This window comes from Echeneis naucrates, chromosome 11 (assembly GCF_900963305.1).
Source record: "Echeneis naucrates chromosome 11, fEcheNa1.1, whole genome shotgun sequence".
In the NCBI taxonomy this organism is placed as follows: domain Eukaryota; kingdom Metazoa; phylum Chordata; class Actinopteri; order Carangiformes; family Echeneidae; genus Echeneis; species Echeneis naucrates.
The window spans coordinates 10,904,783-10,924,006 of NC_042521.1; the positions used below are offsets into that span (position 1 = coordinate 10,904,783).

Below are 19,224 nucleotides of genomic sequence, written 5' to 3' on the forward strand. Positions count from 1 at the left end.
TTGCATGCATGGCAGATGCAAACAACCACAGTGCCTGTTACAAACTCCTAATAGGGGCCTTATTGAATATAGCTGTAACTTAACTTGAAACCTGAATTTTGAGACAGTGTGGGGGTTTTATATATAGAAAAATTTGAATAGTACATTTTACTTTATTTTGTTGTTTCTTGCAAAGGACCTCAGTGCAACAGTACCTCACCATGTCAAGCCGCAGTGTACATTAAAGAGGAAAAACGTCTCTCCACACGGTGGCGACTTCTGACAGCGCAGTCTGGCTCCGGTATATCCGGTCTTGTTACGTCACTTCCTCCTCCCGCTCCCCGTCCTTGGCATCTCCGTCGTCTCGGAGAAACACATGGCTAAACTGAGCAAAGAGACCAAACAGCGGCTGCAGCAGCTTTTCCAATGCAGCCAGTTTGTCATCCGGTGGGGGTTTATCCCGACGGTGCTCTATCTGGGTCAGTATCCCGACAGAAGCAGGCCGGAACCGGCTGGCTGAGCGAACCTGCCTCGCTGTCGTTAGCCAGTTAGCGTAGCTCTTTAGCCTCCTGCCTCCAGACTGAGGATGCATACATATACATATATATATATATATATATATATATATATATATATATGCATAAAGACTTCCGGACATGTGCTGCTATAAAGGGCTTTGAATTTTTATCTCGCATTCGGATGTAACGAATATAAGCAATGAAATATAGACGTGCATTAACGTTTTAGTGTTGAATGAAGACAGGGATTCGTAAAGGTGGACACGGAGGAGGGAGGACATGTCTTTGAATGAGCGCCTCTCTGTAGGATGAAGGGATGGACAAGCGAGTGTTGAACAGTCATCATAATTATAATAAAGCTATTAGACCTGGTCAGGTCATGGCTGGCTGGCTCTTTTATCAGACCTGATCTGTGCTCATGGCCTTTAGAGCAGCATATACTGGGCCCACAAATAGCAGGTTGTGGTTTTGAGGAAAAAGTGGGAAGTTGAAACTGAGGGGTTGCCCATTGCGGGGGGAGTCCTCTCTGACATGAGCATATTGGAAACGCCAACCCTGATGCAATAAGCTTCGAAACTTTCTCTCCTTACGTATTTAGCTGTCTTTTGCTTTTATTTTGTCTCTATGCGTTTCTATTTGGACACAATGTATCTCCGCCATGAACGTGTGTGACTCCATCTAAATAGCACTGCATATTTCAGGATGCCATAAAATAAGATCATTCTTTGTTCATGCCCCAACAGTAAGGCTCAGTCACACATTAATACAGAAAGTAATTATCATTCAATCTATTAGCCAAATAATTAGTCCGGCGTTTGGCATTTGTCCTTATTCTTTCAGTGATGTTCCTTTCTTAAGAATATATCAATTCATGCTTGACCCCATTTTTTTGTGTGTTCAGCAGAGCTGTTGAATCAGACGCAGTTGCAACTTACTCACCCTTCCACCAAAATTTGATCTGTTAATGTGTAACACAAGTATGCCATGTAATAAAACTGGTATGTATTGTAAGCTAATTTGCGGTTACACTCTTGATTTTCACTGTTAATAACAACTCACGATGAAACAGCCAGTGGCTTAGGTTACACCTAAGTCAGGGCTGGTCATGGGAGATTTTTGTTGTGTGATCTTAATGAATGCCTGGTATATTGACCTGATTGAGTTCCCATGCTACATGCATGCTATAACCAATAATATATACTTTTGGATGCACTCCATTCTTCTCTTGTACTGTGAGCACAGCTTGTTCCTCGTCTAATATGGAAAGCACCCTTCAATCCTTCTTTATGGTTTTCTGTTCCAGGGTTCAAACGTGGAGCAGATCCAGGAATGCCTGAACCCACCGTCCTAAGGTAAAAGAAACTGGTGCAGGATTTGCACTTCCTGTGTGAGATTGTGTGAGATACAAGTTAATATTTCAAATTAAGAACAAGCATTTTCTCCAGAGTTTGATGGGTGCTTACACAAAAAAATGCCCAAAAAAACATCACAGGTTTATAACACACTTACTAATTTAGTGCACAGCAGGTAAAAGAAATGTGTATTAAAGCTGAAAAACGCACAGCAGAAACTGTGACGTTAACATTAAGATTCAGCTCAGATAATTTGCATCAAAATCTCGGTGTGATTATGTCTTCCTGAAGATCATGTAGATGTTGTATTCCTTCGTATTGTGTTGTGTAATTGTTGAGAAAGAGATCCTCACGCTGGACCACAGAGCCCAAGGCCACTCACTTTTTTTTATGATTTATTATAATATACATTTCTCAACCTGAGCACTGATTGAGTTCACATGCAAACATACAAACAACAATTAGTTAACCTTCAACACACAAAGAGGCCTAACCCTTCATATTCCACCTGATAACTACATTTACAAAACTCCAAATCGATCTTAAAGCAAGTTACCACTCCATCAAATGGAAAAAACACAAGACAGTCCTGGACAGAAAAACTGCAGCATTTATTTCTACTCAAGAGGTCCCTTGAGGTTATGTGAGTAACTGGAATTGACTCTGATTCACAAGGGCAGCACTATATTAATATTTATATACTCAAGACATGTCACAGATGATGTTCGAATCTCTGAAGACTGGAAGCTCAGAAATGTACATTATCTGTATGTCTAAAATGATACCCTGTGGGAGAGAAGATGACTGCTATGTGGGGGTTGTCCCGTATGCTGTGGGGTCATTATAGTGTGGTTAGTATCTTTATTCATTCAGTGTGTACTTGACTATCCCACAGACATGCAAATGGATTAGTATCGATGACGGCAGCATTGTTTCTGCAGCTGAATGTGTACTTTGTATTTGTTAAAACTACCAAACTATTTTAAAAGTACAACATTCATAAAAGCATTTTATAAAGCCACATACCAGATGACCCGGACACAGTGAGCATGACCCAAAACTGATTTTAAATGAAAATGGAGAGAGAAATAATCTTCTCGTCAGAAATATGTGAGAAATACTTGTTCCATCAGGTTGGATGTAACTATCTGGAATATAGTTTTTTTTGTTGCGTTTTTTTTTTCCCCTCCGTCATCAACATCATCAAATGTGTTGTTGATTATGTGTTTTGCCACCACAAAACCACACTAACTGACCATGTATTTTAGTATGTGTTATTTTGAAGTAAGACACAAAAACTAGACTTTTCCCTGAGTCCTAAAAGGTGCCCAATTCAGAATACTACATAAAAAGACACAGATTAGAATTGAATACCAACAACAAATACAAAAATATCTGACAATGTAAAACCAGAGAATCACAGGAATTGCACATTTGGCCCCTAATAAAGGTCACTTTCTTTATGTTTCCATTTTTTACACAAAAATCTACATGATGAATTTAAGTGGAAAGGAAATGTTCCTCCTCTGATTAAAACAATAGTTTAATTAGTCTACTCTCCAATTGTAACTGTAGTGGGTGTACTAGTAACTCTGTGGTAAATACCCTACTGAATACTCTTTCTCCCCCTCCCTCGCTCTACACATATGGATACGAGTGTGCGTATGTGTGCGCACCGAGTGTCTGTAATGTGCACCACATTATACCCTTGAGATGCACCGTTTTGTTTTCGAGGGGATTTCATCGATACGGCTGTCAATAATTTCTTGCTTAAACCTCAGCGTGTTTTTTTTTTTTTTTCCCTCTGCTGCAGTTTGTTATGGGGCTGAGGAGCGTCTTCTCCTCTTCAACATCATGTGACCCACCTGTCTGTTTGAAGTCTGGGAAAATGGACATTATGTTTTTCACTGTCCTCTCCATGAATCACATTGTCCAACATGTGAGAAATTCTAAGTTGTGTGGTTGTTGTGTATGACACACAATGAAGAGTTTGGATCCTATCTGCAACAGCAATAGAAAATATTGGCAGTGTTGGAATAAAGTCTATGTTCCTGAAAATGTGTTGTTTTGTTCACGAACATGTGACACCAATGTTTGGATCTATCATTTGTTCAGTGTTGTCCACTTTTAGTTTGTAATTTAAAATGTTGGAAAATAAATTGTCAACCAAATGCCCCATGTGTTTTCGTTTTCCTTTTTTAATTTGTCAAAGTCCAGAAAATGTTTTAAAGTTTGGAATTTTCCAACCATTACAATTATTCATAGAGCACCCTGTTTTTATTTGCTTTTACGGTTTCACAATCATGTAAGTCTGAACCAAATCAAAAAGAAATCTTTCTTCAACTCACTCACTGCATGTGTCCAACACACAGCTGTTGCATTGGAAGTGTAGCAACAGTTTGAGTTTACATGTAAAAGTAGAAAATTGACAATAATAGACATTTTTACAAGTTAACAAAATGTTCAATTTATTAAAAACAATTACTACAAACAGTAGTAGAATCAACTGTCACAATCCAGAGATGAATCGACATCAAAATCGGTCATAGATTTTCCTATGACCAATAAATAATTTTTCTCCAAGTATAAATAGGTTAAATAAGAGATGCAGCAGTGGATGATTCAAGTTGCCAGGCCAATAATAATTGTAAATACAATAGATTTCTATAAATCTCAGTACAGTAAACCTGAAATCAGTAGCAGTGCCACTTAGTTCCTCTGAGTTGTTCTTTCATAACTGATGCCATTTCTCTTTTGCTTGGCTTTCTCTTTTTGACGAATTTTTCGCACAGAGTCAGACAGGAAGGCCCGGAACTGGTCCAGGATGCTGAGGGCTGTCATCCTCTTGCTGAAGGCATCAAGTCTGTCAATGTCCTTCAGCAGCTGCTCTTCCTCACTGCTGGTCAGCACTCTGACCTTTTCAGGCTTTTTCATCTGGCGGACAGAGAGGACAGACAGAATATACAAGTGTTGACATACAACAGAACGACCTGACATGTTATATGTGAGGTGTGTGTTTCTGCAGCACAGTCCAACCTGCTGCTTAATCTGGCTGATCAGAAGCCCACACAAGTATCTGATGTTTGCCGGGAGTGAATTGTCTGCAGACTGGCTCTCCAAGTGCTTCGTAGCCACCATGTAGGTTTGGAGGCCTTCAGCCACCCAGTGAAGACAGGCCTCCTGGACAGAGGAGACAAGATCGCATCAGTCAGAGCTCAGCAGCAGCATCAGCAGTGTGGCTGAAGCCAGCAGGACCTTCTACCTTGTTTGACTTGCATCCAGGTAAAGCTGCGGGAAGTGAGGACACTTGGTGATGTTGAAGAAAAACGTCTTCCACTTGGAGTCTGTTTTGCAACTTTTAAAAAAGTGAAGCAGAAAAAAAAAACATTAACTGCAAAAACACCCAACACAGAGAACCCAGAGTGCAGAGAAGATCCGGAGGCTCCAACACCTACCTTCAGGCCGTCAATCAGACTGATGATCGCTCCCCAGATGCTGGAGTCACACAGCAGCTGCGGGCCGGGCGAGGCCGGCCCCCACAGCTCCTCACCTGAGGACTCACCTGCCGGACTGTCGGTGGGCTCCGGATCCACCGGAGCTCCCAGGACCAGCAGGGGCAGAGCGGCCAGCAGCAGCGGCCGGAGCCAGCGGAGGTCTGTCCGGGGAGGCAGAGCAGGGAGGCCCGAATGAATGAAAAGAGGAAGAAGAAGCGCAGGAAACGCGCTCACCGCACAGTTGCAAATGACTTACTGAGTGTCGACGGCATGTTGCGCTGCTGGGAAGCACTTGTTGAGTTTCCACTGATGCTGAATGGTGCCAGGGCCAGGAGGAGTTGTCTTTCCTTTGACACCACTCATTTTATATTCTTCAGCGTTGAGGGATTTTCCAATTTACCCCAGCTAAAGGCAGAATTAATCATTATGCGTCAATCATCCGGTCAGTGGTTTAATGGGCATGATGGAGAATGACCACAGAGAATCCCATCAGCACGCAGATGCTGCGTGCTGATGGGAGCACGCATAATAATAATAATTATTAATAATAATAATAATGATTATTATTATTATTATTATTATCGTCGTCATCATCATCATCATCATCATAGTGGCCTCATTTTCATAGTAATTTCTCAAATTAGTGAAACTCTCCCTCTCTCTCTCACGCCCACTCTGCCCCCACCCCCACCCCCCATATGCATATACATTTACCAATACGTTTATTTAGAAAAAATCCCTGAAATATTTTGAGACAAATAATGTAATAATTTAAAGTGAAACTCGCTCATGCATTAACATATCGGTATTCCAACACCCTCCGAAGGCTTCATCAGCATAAATTCTTGTTCGACAGAAAGCCGAATGCACGGTGGATTTTGAATTTTATTAACAAATTGGGGGATTTGTTTCTTGTCCCAGCCAGCTCGCTGGAGTGTTTCCTTCAGATATCACACATATAGACATAGATGTACTCTTGTTCAGATAGTATATTTGGAACAAATCTATCTAGAAATGAAATTAAACTTTTTCTTCCAGTTAGATAGATAGATAGATAGATAGATAGATAGATTGATTAAATTCTATATTTCTCTATATTTGAAATTTTAAGATTAGAAATCTACAAATAAATTGCTGCGTGATACAAAACCAAAATTAAAATAGTGTTGCCCAACGGTTTGGATTCTGATGTGTTAAAAATGATCACATCTTTAGATTCTAAGTAATCGTTTTCACATCCATGTATTACTTAAAACTACCCTGCATCCACTGGCCACATCAGCAAGTAATTATTATTCCCCAACTGTACACATCAGTCCCATTATGGACTTTTTACTGAATAGAATAAGTAAAACAGTAAGTGGGGTATATTTACTGATTGCCAACTTTTACTATCTCAAGTTTCAGGCTTCGAGTCATATTACACTTAAACTGCAAACAGTTATTTGTATTGGGACTTTGCTCAAAGGTCTTGAGGCTCGTTTCTGACTCAGGGGGATCGAAGATGTTTGTTGTGTGGGTGGGGGGCTCATACCTTATCTGTGCTGCAACAGATTGGAGGAAAGCTGCACAGTAAGTTCAGGACCACAGCTCACGTTGAGTTCAGCTTCACTGAGTAAACTGGCCAACAAGCTCAGAATAATATTTTGTTTTGTGTTCTTCTGTTATTTCATCAGAGAGTTTACTAAACTCTCGTTTCTTCAAATTTGGCATGAATGTCCACTTTGACTCACAAATTAACTAATGCAGACTCAAATGTATGCACAAGGTCATTTATTTTGATGAATTTTTCATTTATGGCTCGTAGCAGTTGAGTTTTTATACGAGTTTGCATATTTATTCCACGACTTCTCAGGCTTTGGGCTTCCCTCTACAAAATGTTAAAGTCAAGTAATTAGCATTACTTGTTTGTGTTTTTGGCCACTGTAGAATTAAAAGTTTGGAGAAACAAGTAAAATCATTGCTTTGTCATGGTATCTCACTTTCCAAGTAACCGGGAACTATTGAGACATATTTTACCATAATTAGAATTGATGGGTCATGGGTCAGAGTTGAGCAAGATTTAAACTTAACTTTTGTTCACAAAAAGTGTTAGTGTTAGTGTTTTCTCCTGTCATTTGTTTAGCAGTTGCCTTTTAGGTGGAATGCTTCCACAGCCTGCTCAGACTCCTATGGGGATGGACTCCCGGGTATATGTGTGGCAGGGATGTGATTTTTATTTGTACTTATTGTCTTTGCTAGCATGACGGAGGGCAGATGCTGTGCAATGCGCACAATGTAAGTGTGCTGAACTTGACAACATGACCTGGATCATGAGAACGTTATCAGTCTGAGAACAGCCCCTTGAGGAACACCACTTCTGGTTATGTAGAAGTGCAAAAGTGTGATTTGATTTTGCAATCTTGATATAACATGGGTTCAAGATCAATCAAAGCAGTGGGGCATGACTAAAATATGGCACTGTACTGGGATCCAAGCGCCCGCTTATTCACTGACACTGCTTGCTCAGTGTTTGCTCAAGAAGATGAACAGGAACAAAAAGAGTCGCAAAGACAAAATCATCACTCAGTGACAGTTTCCGACGCTTCATTTCCTCTTTCATTAGGGCTTCCTACCACGGACGCCGTGAGATTCTTCATCAAAACATACTTCTGTTTTTTATAGGTAACTTTCCCTATGTTTTTTGGCATTACTCATGGGGAATTAAACTGGAGACCCCAAAATGGGTCAGAAAACAGCAAGCTACACGCTAATTGATCCAGGATCTGCTGTCTTTAGGATGGTGTAAGAGTGGGTTTGTGTGAATGTGGAGTATTTTGGTACTTTTAGTGGGCAATTTTAGTCTTCAGAATAACTCGGTAGTTGCAGTGCGGTGACTGAGGTCACTGAGAAGTGCTGATCTCAGGCAATCTTTTCCCCACTGAAGGAGAACCCAACACACACTTTCACGTTTCAAGTTTTTTACAAAGTTTTGTAGTAATATGTCAACTACACAGCCTTTAATCCAATGAGATCCATTCATGGATTTGATTGATTTATTTGTATTTTTTTGGCAAGAATCTCAGAACTCTAGTTAAGACTCATTTCTACGTTTGTTTCTGAATATGCATAAAATACCTTCTTGAAGAAACTCTTGTCTAGGATGGTCTTCTGCATGGATGTTTGTATCTTTGCATTTTAAAAGGGGTTTTGAAAGTGACTTCTTTGAAGTCAGATCTTTTCTCAACAGATCATTAAATCTATAAACTGAGCATTAAGGTCAGTTGCAAATTTTGGCTCAAGGTTCATTCAGAATTCATCTATTTGTTTGTAATAAATTCCCTTTTGCACCTTTATTTCGTTTCCTGCTCCTTTCTCTTCTGGGTCATATTCTAAACATATTATTACAAAATCATGTTAGGGCCATCGAACATCTGATCATCTTTGGAAAAGAAATGAAATCACTGGAGATAAATCTATAATGATGACAGCTAAATTCAGGGACACTCAAAAGTGGGACAGACACAACCCAAATGAGCAAACATATTGCATTACAATGTATCTGTCAACGCACCACTTTAACCTCTTCATGTCAAAATCTTCACCTCTTTCCTGGCTTCCTCTTGCCTTTTTAGCTTTTGTTCCTCTTCAGCTTCCAGTGAAATTCTGATTATATCTCAGGGAGGGCTCCACTTGTAACAAGAAAATATTACAACAATGCACTTTTACTTCAAGGGTCAGCGTTTCTGCACAAATCTTCACAAATCTCACCTTGTTTATTTAGTTTTTGTATAATTTATATTGACTTTGCTTTGAGCCATCTGCTGCATCATTCATATGTATAATTAAGGCTCCATTAGGGGAAGAGCAATATCCATCAAACTTCCCACTTGGTCTTTCCCCATAAGCTCAAATCTATTTGTCTAAAACCCAATTTTAATTTCACATGGGGAAAAACTAGTGAATGTAGTGTCTAAATTAGTCAGATCCTCTTTTAACTTTCATTATAAATGAAATGTGGTTACACTGTCTCTTTGTCTTTTGAAGCTTAGCTGAGTTAAAGCTCAGTATCGTCATCTTTTACATTCTTCAAATTGGTCAGACTAATATTGCGTAAAACCAATTTCAATATACACAGACAATGTATATCTATAGTTATGCAATTATTAGATAATTTTTGTTTATGTCATTTATGAACATGTTTACACAGTGTAAGAGAAACAGTAAGTCATTTTAGAAAACAAGGCGTCTGTTACATGGCTGTAATGTAAGGTAGTAGATCACCTGTGATCGCTGGACACGTACAAATAACATGAACAATATAATAAGTAATCCATTCTACCAACTGTCTAATTCCATATACAGCCACAATATACAGTAGGTCACTATCCTTGAAAACAACACGCAAAAAAGATTGATTAATATTTATAATATTTTAACAGTTCTATTATTATTTTTAGGAATGTTGTTTCCAAGCATTTATGTTAATAAACAGATGGGAATCTGTTTTTGGCTAATGTAGCATGTTTTACAAAACCAGACAAGCTGACTTTATCACACTAATACAGAAATCCTAAAATTCCAAAGTTACTATAAATAAAACCTGATCATTGATATGTCTAATATGTCATTGCATATGTCTAATACAATAAGGGAAATGGATATTGCTGTATAAATACTTCAGCACCATCTTCATTGAAAATGTTCGATTCCATGTTTGGAATTAAAAAGTAATGAATGTGCAGTCACAAAATAATCAAAGCAGCAAGTTTTTTTTTTTTTTTCCAGCACCAACATTGATTTGATATTAATTTGATATTGATTGATTTAATTCAATAATATTTTATTTCCTCTTTGATAATAGAGTTTGGAAAATTGATTTGGGTTCCAGTACTAACATTTATTATATCATTTAATTCATTGCGCCTTTCATTAAATTGGAGCTGGAGGGTGAAAAGAGGAAATGTGCAGTTCCCCAGGGCTTCTGCTAGATGGCACTCATGCAGCAGCAATGATGAAAGTTCAGTCTTCAGGGTGACACTCTCAGGAAACACTATGGAGAGGACTGTTCAGTGCTTTGTCCACACATTACAGCAATAATACGAGGCCCTCACACTGAACAGCAATTGCTTGGGGACCTCTGTGGACATGGAAGTGTTTATTTGGACTTCTGTTTGTGTATGACTGTAACCACAGTGTGAAATTTCTATGGATCACTACGTACAATACCACTGACTTTATTCTATAATGGCTTTTTAATTGTCTCATCTTGAATGTAAGTGTTGGCCTGAGGTCTATTGGGAAGTTCTAAAAGGTTTAGCAGTCCTTCAATAAAGTTTCAATGTTTGTTTCAGTTCCCACTTCATGTGTAATGTCCATGTTGATGTTTTCAAGGTGTATGCTGAGACTTTATAGGGTGGGTTAATAAGACTAGCAGTCCAAAAACATTCTGGTGGTTCTCACATATTTTGTGGCAGTCCATCCAATATTTGTGGTACGATTCAGTCTGATCCAAAGCGGTGGACTGACCGTGTGGCTGTTGGTGCCATCCTCAGATTCTTGAAATGCTCAGTAGGCTTGTAATGTCTCATGTGCACAGGTTCACTAAAACAGTATGATCTATTTCATGGTGTGAACTTTTCTATTTGTTATTTAATATGGCCTGTTTATCTCTTTTTAGCTTGAAGTTCAATTTGGCAGATCTCTCCTTACTTTTCCTTCCCTTCTGTTTCTTCTCAGCTTCTCCTTTTGTGTGGTTTCATCACTGTCCTGCTGATTTCTCTCCTGTTTCTTATTGCTGCTCTCATGTGTCATTCTTTCCACCAATTCTTCAGCTCCCCTTTGAGCCTTTTTTCTTCAAGTCGCTCTGTCCTTGCCTATTTTACTCTCTTCCCTTCCTTCAGCACTTCTTCCATGGCCGAGGACAGTCCATAGGAGACGAGGGGAACTGTATCTCTGCTCAGTTTGCCACAGGCACTCTTCAATATTTAATCAAGAGTCCATTTGTTTGGAGAGAGCTCTGAATATGTGTACGTGTGAGTGATAAAGAGGTGTCTGACCAATGTGTGGGTATATACTTGGTATTTATTTGTATGCAAGAGAGGCGAAAACGAAAGAAAGATTAGAAGTGTGTATATTTGTGTGTGTGGGGTGTGGTGAGGATGAAAGGCTTTCTCCAGCCTTTTATTCAAATTGGTTTACTCTCCCTCTCTCTCCTTTGCCCTTCTTGTTCCTCTTGCTCCTTCTTCCTCCCTCTCCTCCCTTATTACAATTCCCCTCCTTGTATAATCCATCAGCACTGCTGTACGGTGCTGTACAGTACATTCATTACTGTGTGGGGCTCATTCATTCAAATGCTGTACTATGATGTTTGTCTGATTTTGCTGTGTGTGCATATGTGGCTGTATGTACACGTATCAGCGGCTGGCCTCAGTGGTCCACAGGGACAGCAGAGCGGCGTATTTCATCATCCTCCAGACTCGGCACAAGAAAGCCCTGAGTCTCCCTCTCTTCTTCTGCCTCTTCAGCAATTCAGCAAACACTGATTGTTCAACTTATTTCCTTCAGCTGGTTTCAGCTGGCTGCTCATGTTATTAGCCAAAGTACAAATCACACTACATTTTTACACCAATTGAAGTTAATACTCATGTAGTGCATGAACATCTCACTAAAGTCTCCTCAGTTTCAGCCACCTCTTCGGGAGCAATGTAAAATTGTCTGATGGTTTCTTTTTAATCACGTGCAAAATCTGTTATAAGATCTTTGGTAGTGTTTCTGTCATCTGATTTATCTTCTCTTCACAGCTGAGCTGTACAGTCATGGTTGTCACAGCTTCTCCCTTTGTATTGTCCCCTAAATCTCAGACGGCAGGTATCTGAGTGATAATCTGAGAAAGGGCCGATGGCCTTGAGCTCTCAGTAATTGTGTTTAGCTCTCCTTCAGCACTTTGGCAGATTATAGCACCCATCAGGGCCCAAACGGGATTTTTTCTCTCTGCTGTTTTGCAAATCACAAACCTTTCACTGCATATGAAGACAGTGCACTATGCTTTTTCATTTTATAATCCTCAGATAGATGCTGGATGCCTAGTTCTCCACATACATTTAATATACAGTAGCTACCTTAAGATAAAGAGTCCAGCCATAACTGTGTCCAATCACACGATAACCCAACAATTTTACTTAAAACTAAAATATTGAAGTTGTCTTTTTTAGTCTGCCATCACACCAAAATCACAAATTATACAGTCTGTGTATCCAGTGGTGACTGAACAGGCTCACGCCAAAACAGAACATCATGCTCTACATTCTTTTCAATTTATTTATTTAGGTTCATATTAACAGTTGGGTTCCACAGTTAAAACTATTTTGGTTATTTCACGAGAACTTTCTGCATTTAGATTGTTTGCGCCAACTTTTTTGTGCTGATTGTCTGATGACTCAAAAAGAGAATAAGCATCAGCTCACAAGTCAAAAAGATTGTTCTCTGGCAAAGGGACAGGGCCGATGGAGTCTGAAACTTTCATAGAGCTTTGAAGTGAAGTTTAGAAAAGACAGAGAGGCAGAGAGACTGAAACAAGTCGTCAGTTTGTGTCCGTCTTCATCACTATTCCTCTTCCTCATTTTGAGTTCAGACTCAGAAATCATATATGTGCTAGCCCATTTCTTCAGTGACAGAGATGCTGTTGGTATAATCTGAATCCTTGAAACAGGCCAATTATCCCAGATTATTATTCCTATCAGAAAAGCAGCCTCGACATCTGAGTTATGCAACTGAACCCCATGCACTCAAGATGAACTCTACTCAGCTTATAGACCCAGATCTTCTGAGATCTACTGAATCCAGATGAATTCTCTTTCATATCATATTTATAGGCAGTGAATTATTTAATCAAATTCAATGCATTTTCAGCCAATTCCCAAACCCTCTCATGGAAAAGATCAAATGTCTTCTTGTCATCTGACTCATTGAGAAAATGGCTACGGAAATAATGATAATAATAAAAAAAAGCTTTGTATTTGTGTGCTGCATCTAAAACGTGGCACAAAATATAATCATTTTACGATGATTAGAGAATTGCACATTTGGACTCAAATACAAAATGGAAAAACTTTTGTTGTTCATCAAAACATAATGGAAATGTGTCTTTGCTGGAGCTCATGATTTAAAAATAAGTATACACACATATGATGCAGGCACAGAATAAAAAACGAACCGAACCCCATTCCCTGATATTTTAATAAAAAATATTCAGACTTTTTGTGTTTGTTTGTTTTCGGCCTTTTCTGGCTTTATTTGATAGTAGAGCTCGAAGAGTGACGGTGAAAAGTTTTCTCGCCGTTACGAGAATTTTGTACTGATGTCAGAAACCCAATGCAAAGATATATATGATGACCTATATGATGACAACTGATGCAACAGTCGGAAATAATCCAACACATTTTAGCTCAGCGTGATGGGATCACTCTGTGGCTCGCTTTTTCTGTTGGTTGTTTTTGTTTTACACGAGCACCAGCATATTCCGTAAACATTCAGAAGAAAGGTGAAAGTTTCGACCCCGTCGGGTTGAGCTGGCCCTCAGTTAAAACTCTGCCAGGACACAAAACAGGAGCTGCAAACTTGAAACATGAATCTTTGTTTACCTTTGGAAATCTGACGCGGACTGTTGTCCTCGGGAATGTTTTAAATTGGCCACGGTAACCTCTGAGAGTCACGTGAGCTTCATCGGTAGCACGCGGAATAATTCACCATTTTAAACGCACCTCGTGATCACACCGGTCAGGGAAGGGGAGGTGGAAGTGATGTAATGTTTCCATGCACCTGTGACACACACACACACACACACACACATCAGCCTGGCAGCACTGAGAGCCGTTGGGTGGAGCAGCGGCGTCGCGTGCTGCGGAATACACTCAGCGGGTCGTTAACGCAGCGCGCGGTCTGGCAGCAGATGCAGGTCGTGGGGAGTGAGCGCGAGGCGGGGGGAAATGGCGAACGGGCGCGGGCGGCGGTGCGCCTCGTGAGGATACAGTAGACACCGGGAGCGGAGGGAGGCAGGCAGCTCGAGGACGGACGGACGGACTGACGGACAGGAGAGGCAGCCATGGAGGACTCGGAGCCCACAGAGGACGGCTTGCTCGCGGGCTTGCGGTGGAACCGGAGCGCACGAGACCAGGCTCAACTGAAACACAAAATCCGGGACCTGCCGGGGCTGCTGAAGCACGGGCTGCACCTGCGGAAGAAGAGCGTAAGTGTTTGAAAGCCACCGCTCACTTCGTGTCCGTCCTTCCGTGCTTGATGTTAGAGGAACCTCAGCCGTCGGCGTTGTGCTCTCAGGCTGTTTCATAACCGCGTCACGACTCAGGTGTTTTCATCATGTTTATAGCGTTTCTGTCGCAGTCTCTCTCCCTGTTTCTTCTGTGTGTGTGTGTGTGTGTACGCATGTTACAGCCATAATATCCATAATAACCAGAATTGCTGTTTGACACCATACCTTCACACTCCGGTAGTCAAGGCAACACCCCCCCACCATCACCGTCCTTATCTATAAACCTATTTGCATACACTTACAATGCACTCAATATATTATTACTTGTGCAAATATGTGCTCATTTCAGCAGCTTGTTTGATCTAATTATTTATTACTTCATGAAAATGATAATGATGAAATGATGCAAAAGACAAAAGCAGCAAATTGTCATTTAAGTGGGAGCCACAAGAGGGATAGATTTAAACAATTGTAATTCTAACTGTATTTATGTAGTTTTCTGATGACTAATTAGAACAGGTCTATTTTGCAGTGAATGAGGAAATCTCTTAAATATGTAAGATGCAACCTTCCTATTCCTAATGGTGAAGATTTGTTAAAATATATGGATCTGCTGGTTCTTGTTGTGATGACTGGTCAACTAATCAGTAAAAATGTGTGTGACCTGCTGTGCCTTGAGGTGGAACAAATACATATGACAAGCCAAATAGCTGCTCAGGATGTCAGCTCCGCTCATCTTCATCATCAACAGCAGCAGCCAGGAGAGAACGTGTCCCTGATTGCCTCTGTGGGAATCACAGACCGAGTGCCAGGACTCCAAGTCCCACTGCTGCCAAATGTGCTAAAAATATGCAGCATTTGTAGCATAAAACCACTTTAGACCAAGTGGATGGACAGTTTATGTAATGTCACATCACACTAGTTTAAGCTATATTTAAAGACCTATGGATGGAGGTCACTTAGTTTTTCTGTCACTCACTCTATTACTTCTCCCCTGGACATAACCCAGTGACATGAATTAGCCACATCACACAAGAATATTGTAGTGAATGATGAATGATTGGATTATGTTTCTGTTACAGATGTGTTAAAATACTACTCCAATCACATCAGGAGCTGGATCCCTTTCAAAGGAGCATACTGTATTGTATCATGCATTGTTTCTTTTTAGTTGTTGTTCATTGCCTGAGATTGGGAAAGAAGGGAAGCAAAAAGGGGGATACTGAGTAGATGAAGTAAAAAATGTCAAGTTTTTCTTCTGGTCTCTTCATATAACTTAATGCCTGAGTTCGTGCGTGTGATGAGGCGTAGGTAAGTAGTGTAAAGGTATGGGCTGTTCTGTGCAGACTGGTTTTCTCTAGACAGTGACAGTTGGCTATGCTTCACCTGGCTCACGCATGCAGAGACACCCACACCTATTTGAAGGGATGTATTTACTAAAAAGATGTTAGCAGGGAACTACCAGAGAGTTTTTGAAAAAGCGCTACAATAACACTCAAAATTAGAAAGTCATTGAACACATCTTGTCTGTTTAATTTGGTCCATGCTGCATCATAAGCTATTATTTATTGATTGCGTTTTACTCTAATAGTTAGCTCCATATAAAAGTGCAAACATCCGACATAAGCAGTTTTTCACATTACCTCATTTGCCTCTTTAATGTTTGCCGTCAGGCCATGAAGGGAGTTGAAGCTGCTGTGTTGCACAGAGCCATCTGTCGCCTTTGGTTCCAGCCTGCAGCAGCCTCACCTTGGAGGATCCTGTCTCTCCTCTGTTGTGACTTGCTCTGGTATTCAATTATTAGTCCTTCACTGACTAGCTTGACTGAAACAAAAAGATTTTTCTTGAATCTTTTCTCTGTCCCCTAATCACCCTGTAGGGAGTTTACAGCAAGAAAATTTGGGATGGTGCTACCTTAACAAGCCAGTCAGGTACCAGATCGAGAACCACCTTTTACCCAAACAAAGTCACCTGACTGCACAGCTGTGCAAGTGAGAGGCCACAACAGCAGAGCTGCAAGCTTGGTTGAAAAGACAGAAACTTGTAGTGAAACTAACAGACAATTTCAGAAACCAACCGATTAACCTGATATTATTGCCCATCAATACATTAATACGAACAAGACAAAAGTCAGTTTACTGTAACCAGTTTGACTGTTTGTTTTGGTCAGATTTTTGCTGCTGATATTGAGGCATAAAACTGTGTTCAAAGATAATTCTATTGGCAGTGAGAGGAAAACTTAAACCATGTTTCTGAATGATCAATGACTGGTCTGAATATAAAAATGTGTTGTAATGATTACAGAGGTTCAAATGGAGAGAACTTGTCATTTGGGCTAAAGATTACTACAATTACATTATCATTTGTTAGGAGTTCTTGTAGCCTTAAGCGAGTAAATGAAAGCGGACCCATAAAACACTGAAAGCATTTTCAAAACTAGAGTCAGACATACCATACATTGTGCAAAAGGTTGTCTGATGTGCAAGCAAAGAAAAGGAAATGATTCATTTTGAAGGTAGTTCAGTTATGGTGTAAACACAATTTTCTTTGTCTTGTAACTTATTTGTTTTTCTTCCTTGCACTGGATTCATGGATTTATATCCTTTGCACTGGAGATTTTATTACAGTCGTCATATAGTTTGATGTGAAAAATTAGAAGAAACTCGATGTTACTCAGAAGATGATCTCATTTTTGCATTATCCATGCTGCAAACAGTGGCTTATGATGTGTTTTTATGTCTGCCAGCAATATATTCATAACAGCATTGTACATTGTGATAAAAAAGATGACAGGGTAATAGCAATATACTTTACTTAAATGTAAGAAAATGAATACAACAATATAGATTTAACAGTTCATAATAATTTGTCAAAGTCAACGATGGTATGAGCATGTTCAAAAAAAGTAAATATTTTGAGTGACTTTAGAACATTTAACAAGGTGGTAAGTCAACATATAAATGTGCTGAATGAGAAATTGATTTCCATTAAGATGTAAAAATATATTATTTCTCCATACTATTGGGTAGGTGTGATTAAAGCTTGTTTGGAAAACAAAACAAAATCTGACCATTTTATCTGGTTCTCTGATGTTGGAATGTTAGTTTTGTTAATATTTTTGTTAATATCTTGTCTGAAGATGTTTCGTTCATCACTATAAAAGTAGAAGAAGCAAAAGAAGCCAGATACTAGAACTAACGTGAAATTAATGTGTAATGAATAAATGCTGGCACTCGGCCTAAATGTTGGTGGTAAGCCAAAGGTCATCTGAGTTAACAGATAGACTGCTGGGTTTATGTATGTTTGACTTTTTATTTGTGTGCGCGCGCCCATTGAGCTGTAGCTGCTTTGATGTCTCCATTTTGACTTCTTCGTAGGAAAGATCAGTCGAAAAGTCGACAGGGGCTTAATGTAAAGTGTGTGTGTGTGTGTGTGTGTGTGTGTGTGTGTGTGTGTGTGTGTGGCATACGCTGCAACAGCTCTTCACTGTGCTGAGCAATCTAATCTGAGAGTAATCCATTTCTTGCAGATAATGACCTCGCTCTCTCTCTTCCTCCCTGTATACACACTTTGAAGTCATCACACTGATAAGCGTGTCAGCATGTGCTCTCTCTTTATAGCTCTCATTCCTCTGCTCTTCCCTTCCTTCAGTTTCATCAGTCTCTAATGGCCTCCGGTGTACTGACAGCAACAGGCTTTATGTACATTGTGATGAAGAATGGATGGTGGACTGATGGGGGGGCATGTTTGTAAGAAATTGAGGCACAGACAAAGAGGCTCACAGGAACGTGGCCAGCAGACATCTCTCTCGTCAAGTGACAGTATGAATGAAACACCTCAAGTGCGACTAGTGTCTGGACTGTGTTAGCAAGGAGAGATGATGGTGGAGAAACAAAGATCCCTAGAGAGGTCTGCCCTCACCAGACAGAGAGACAAAGAGATGGAGAGATAAGATACAGTAACCAAGACAAAGAAGAGAAAGGAGGAGCGAGACAGAAACTGCAAGGGTTGGAAACAATTTATTTATTCTGTGTGCTTGGCTGGTTTGTGTGCTTTACTTAACCCCCAGTCCAAACGCTGCATGTCTTCACACACAAACACAGAAACAAAGTATCGTCTGCATACTACATATCTTTGGTGATATCTAAGCGTATGTATAAACTGAGCATATGGTTTTTACTTTTTTTTTTTGGAGGGGGGGGGGTGACAGACATGCATGTCTGTCAGTCTTGCTGACCCACTGCTTCTAGTTCAGTGAGCCTATTCCCACCATTGGTCACTCAAGGATCATGTAACTAAGTTGTAGTTTAACCTACTGGGGTTGCAGACTTTCTTCAAAAAAGACTATGACAAATTCAGAATTGGATCAACTTTGGCCTTAAGGCTTCACCTCTTGTTAATGGCATTTGAACAGTTGCCCCAGGACAGAAGAGCGGGAGGGAGAGACAGAAGTCGTTGGTAACTGTTAAGCAAAATAAGTCATTAGATCTGATTAGCAAGTAAACAATAGAAATACCAGGGCCCAAATGAGAAAATCTACTGCAGCACAGCAGAAAGACCAGTTGAGTTATAAAGGGTTTCTGCCCAGAAACACCACAGGGCTTAATTGTAATTGGAAGGAAATGTTTAGTTTG

At 40.1% G+C, this 19,224-nt stretch overlaps 3 protein-coding genes across 5 annotated transcripts in view; 2 read left to right on the plus strand and 1 right to left on the minus strand.

Moving 5' to 3' along the window:
* The first annotated feature begins 299 nt into the window (after nucleotides 1–299).
* tomm7 (translocase of outer mitochondrial membrane 7 homolog (yeast)) lies at nucleotides 300–4,015 on the plus strand. Its single transcript, XM_029514410.1, has 3 exons — nucleotides 300–458; nucleotides 1,801–1,849; nucleotides 3,663–4,015. The coding sequence occupies exons 1-3, from the start codon at nucleotides 356–358 to the stop codon at nucleotides 3,676–3,678; spliced, it is 168 nt and encodes a 55-aa protein (XP_029370270.1). The 5' UTR covers nucleotides 300–355; the 3' UTR covers nucleotides 3,679–4,015.
* Nucleotides 4,016–4,558: 543 nt separating this feature from the next.
* On the minus strand, nucleotides 4,559–5,615 carry LOC115051438 (interleukin-6-like). The gene is made up of 5 exons (XM_029514833.1): nucleotides 5,600–5,615; nucleotides 5,305–5,504; nucleotides 5,112–5,204; nucleotides 4,886–5,029; nucleotides 4,559–4,783 (listed from the first exon to the last, which is right to left on the minus strand). The coding sequence occupies exons 1-5, from the start codon at nucleotides 5,613–5,615 to the stop codon at nucleotides 4,559–4,561; spliced, it is 678 nt and encodes a 225-aa protein (XP_029370693.1).
* An 8,584-nt stretch (nucleotides 5,616–14,199) lies between these two features.
* The window catches only part of rapgef5a (Rap guanine nucleotide exchange factor (GEF) 5a), a 41,485-nt gene continuing 36,460 nt past the window's right edge, over nucleotides 14,200–19,224 (plus strand). For all 3 annotated transcript variants that reach the window (XM_029513817.1, XM_029513818.1, XM_029513819.1), the window contains exon 1: nucleotides 14,200–14,569. In XM_029513817.1, coding sequence (XP_029369677.1) covers nucleotides 14,426–14,569 — 144 coding nt within the window. In that variant the 5' untranslated portion in view covers nucleotides 14,200–14,425. The remainder of the gene's footprint in view (nucleotides 14,570–19,224) is intronic.

What these genes read in the sequence shown, in the direction of transcription:
- tomm7 (XM_029514410.1), top strand. Translation starts at nt 356, where the DNA reads ATGGCTAAACTGAGCAAAGAGACCAAACAGCGGCTGCAGCAGCTTTTC. An exon ending in CCCGACGGTGCTCTATCTGG is followed by an intron (nt 459 to 1,800) that starts GTCAGTATCCCG and finishes TTTCTGTTCCAG; the next exon opens with GGTTCAAACGTGGAGCAGAT.
- LOC115051438 (XM_029514833.1), bottom strand. An exon ending in GTCTGATTGACGGCCTGAAG is followed by an intron (nt 5,205 to 5,304) that starts GTAGGTGTTGGA and finishes CTTTTTTAAAAG; the next exon opens with TTGCAAAACAGACTCCAAGT. An exon ending in TCAGCCAGATTAAGCAGCAG is followed by an intron (nt 4,784 to 4,885) that starts GTTGGACTGTGC and finishes TCTGTCCGCCAG; the next exon opens with ATGAAAAAGCCTGAAAAGGT.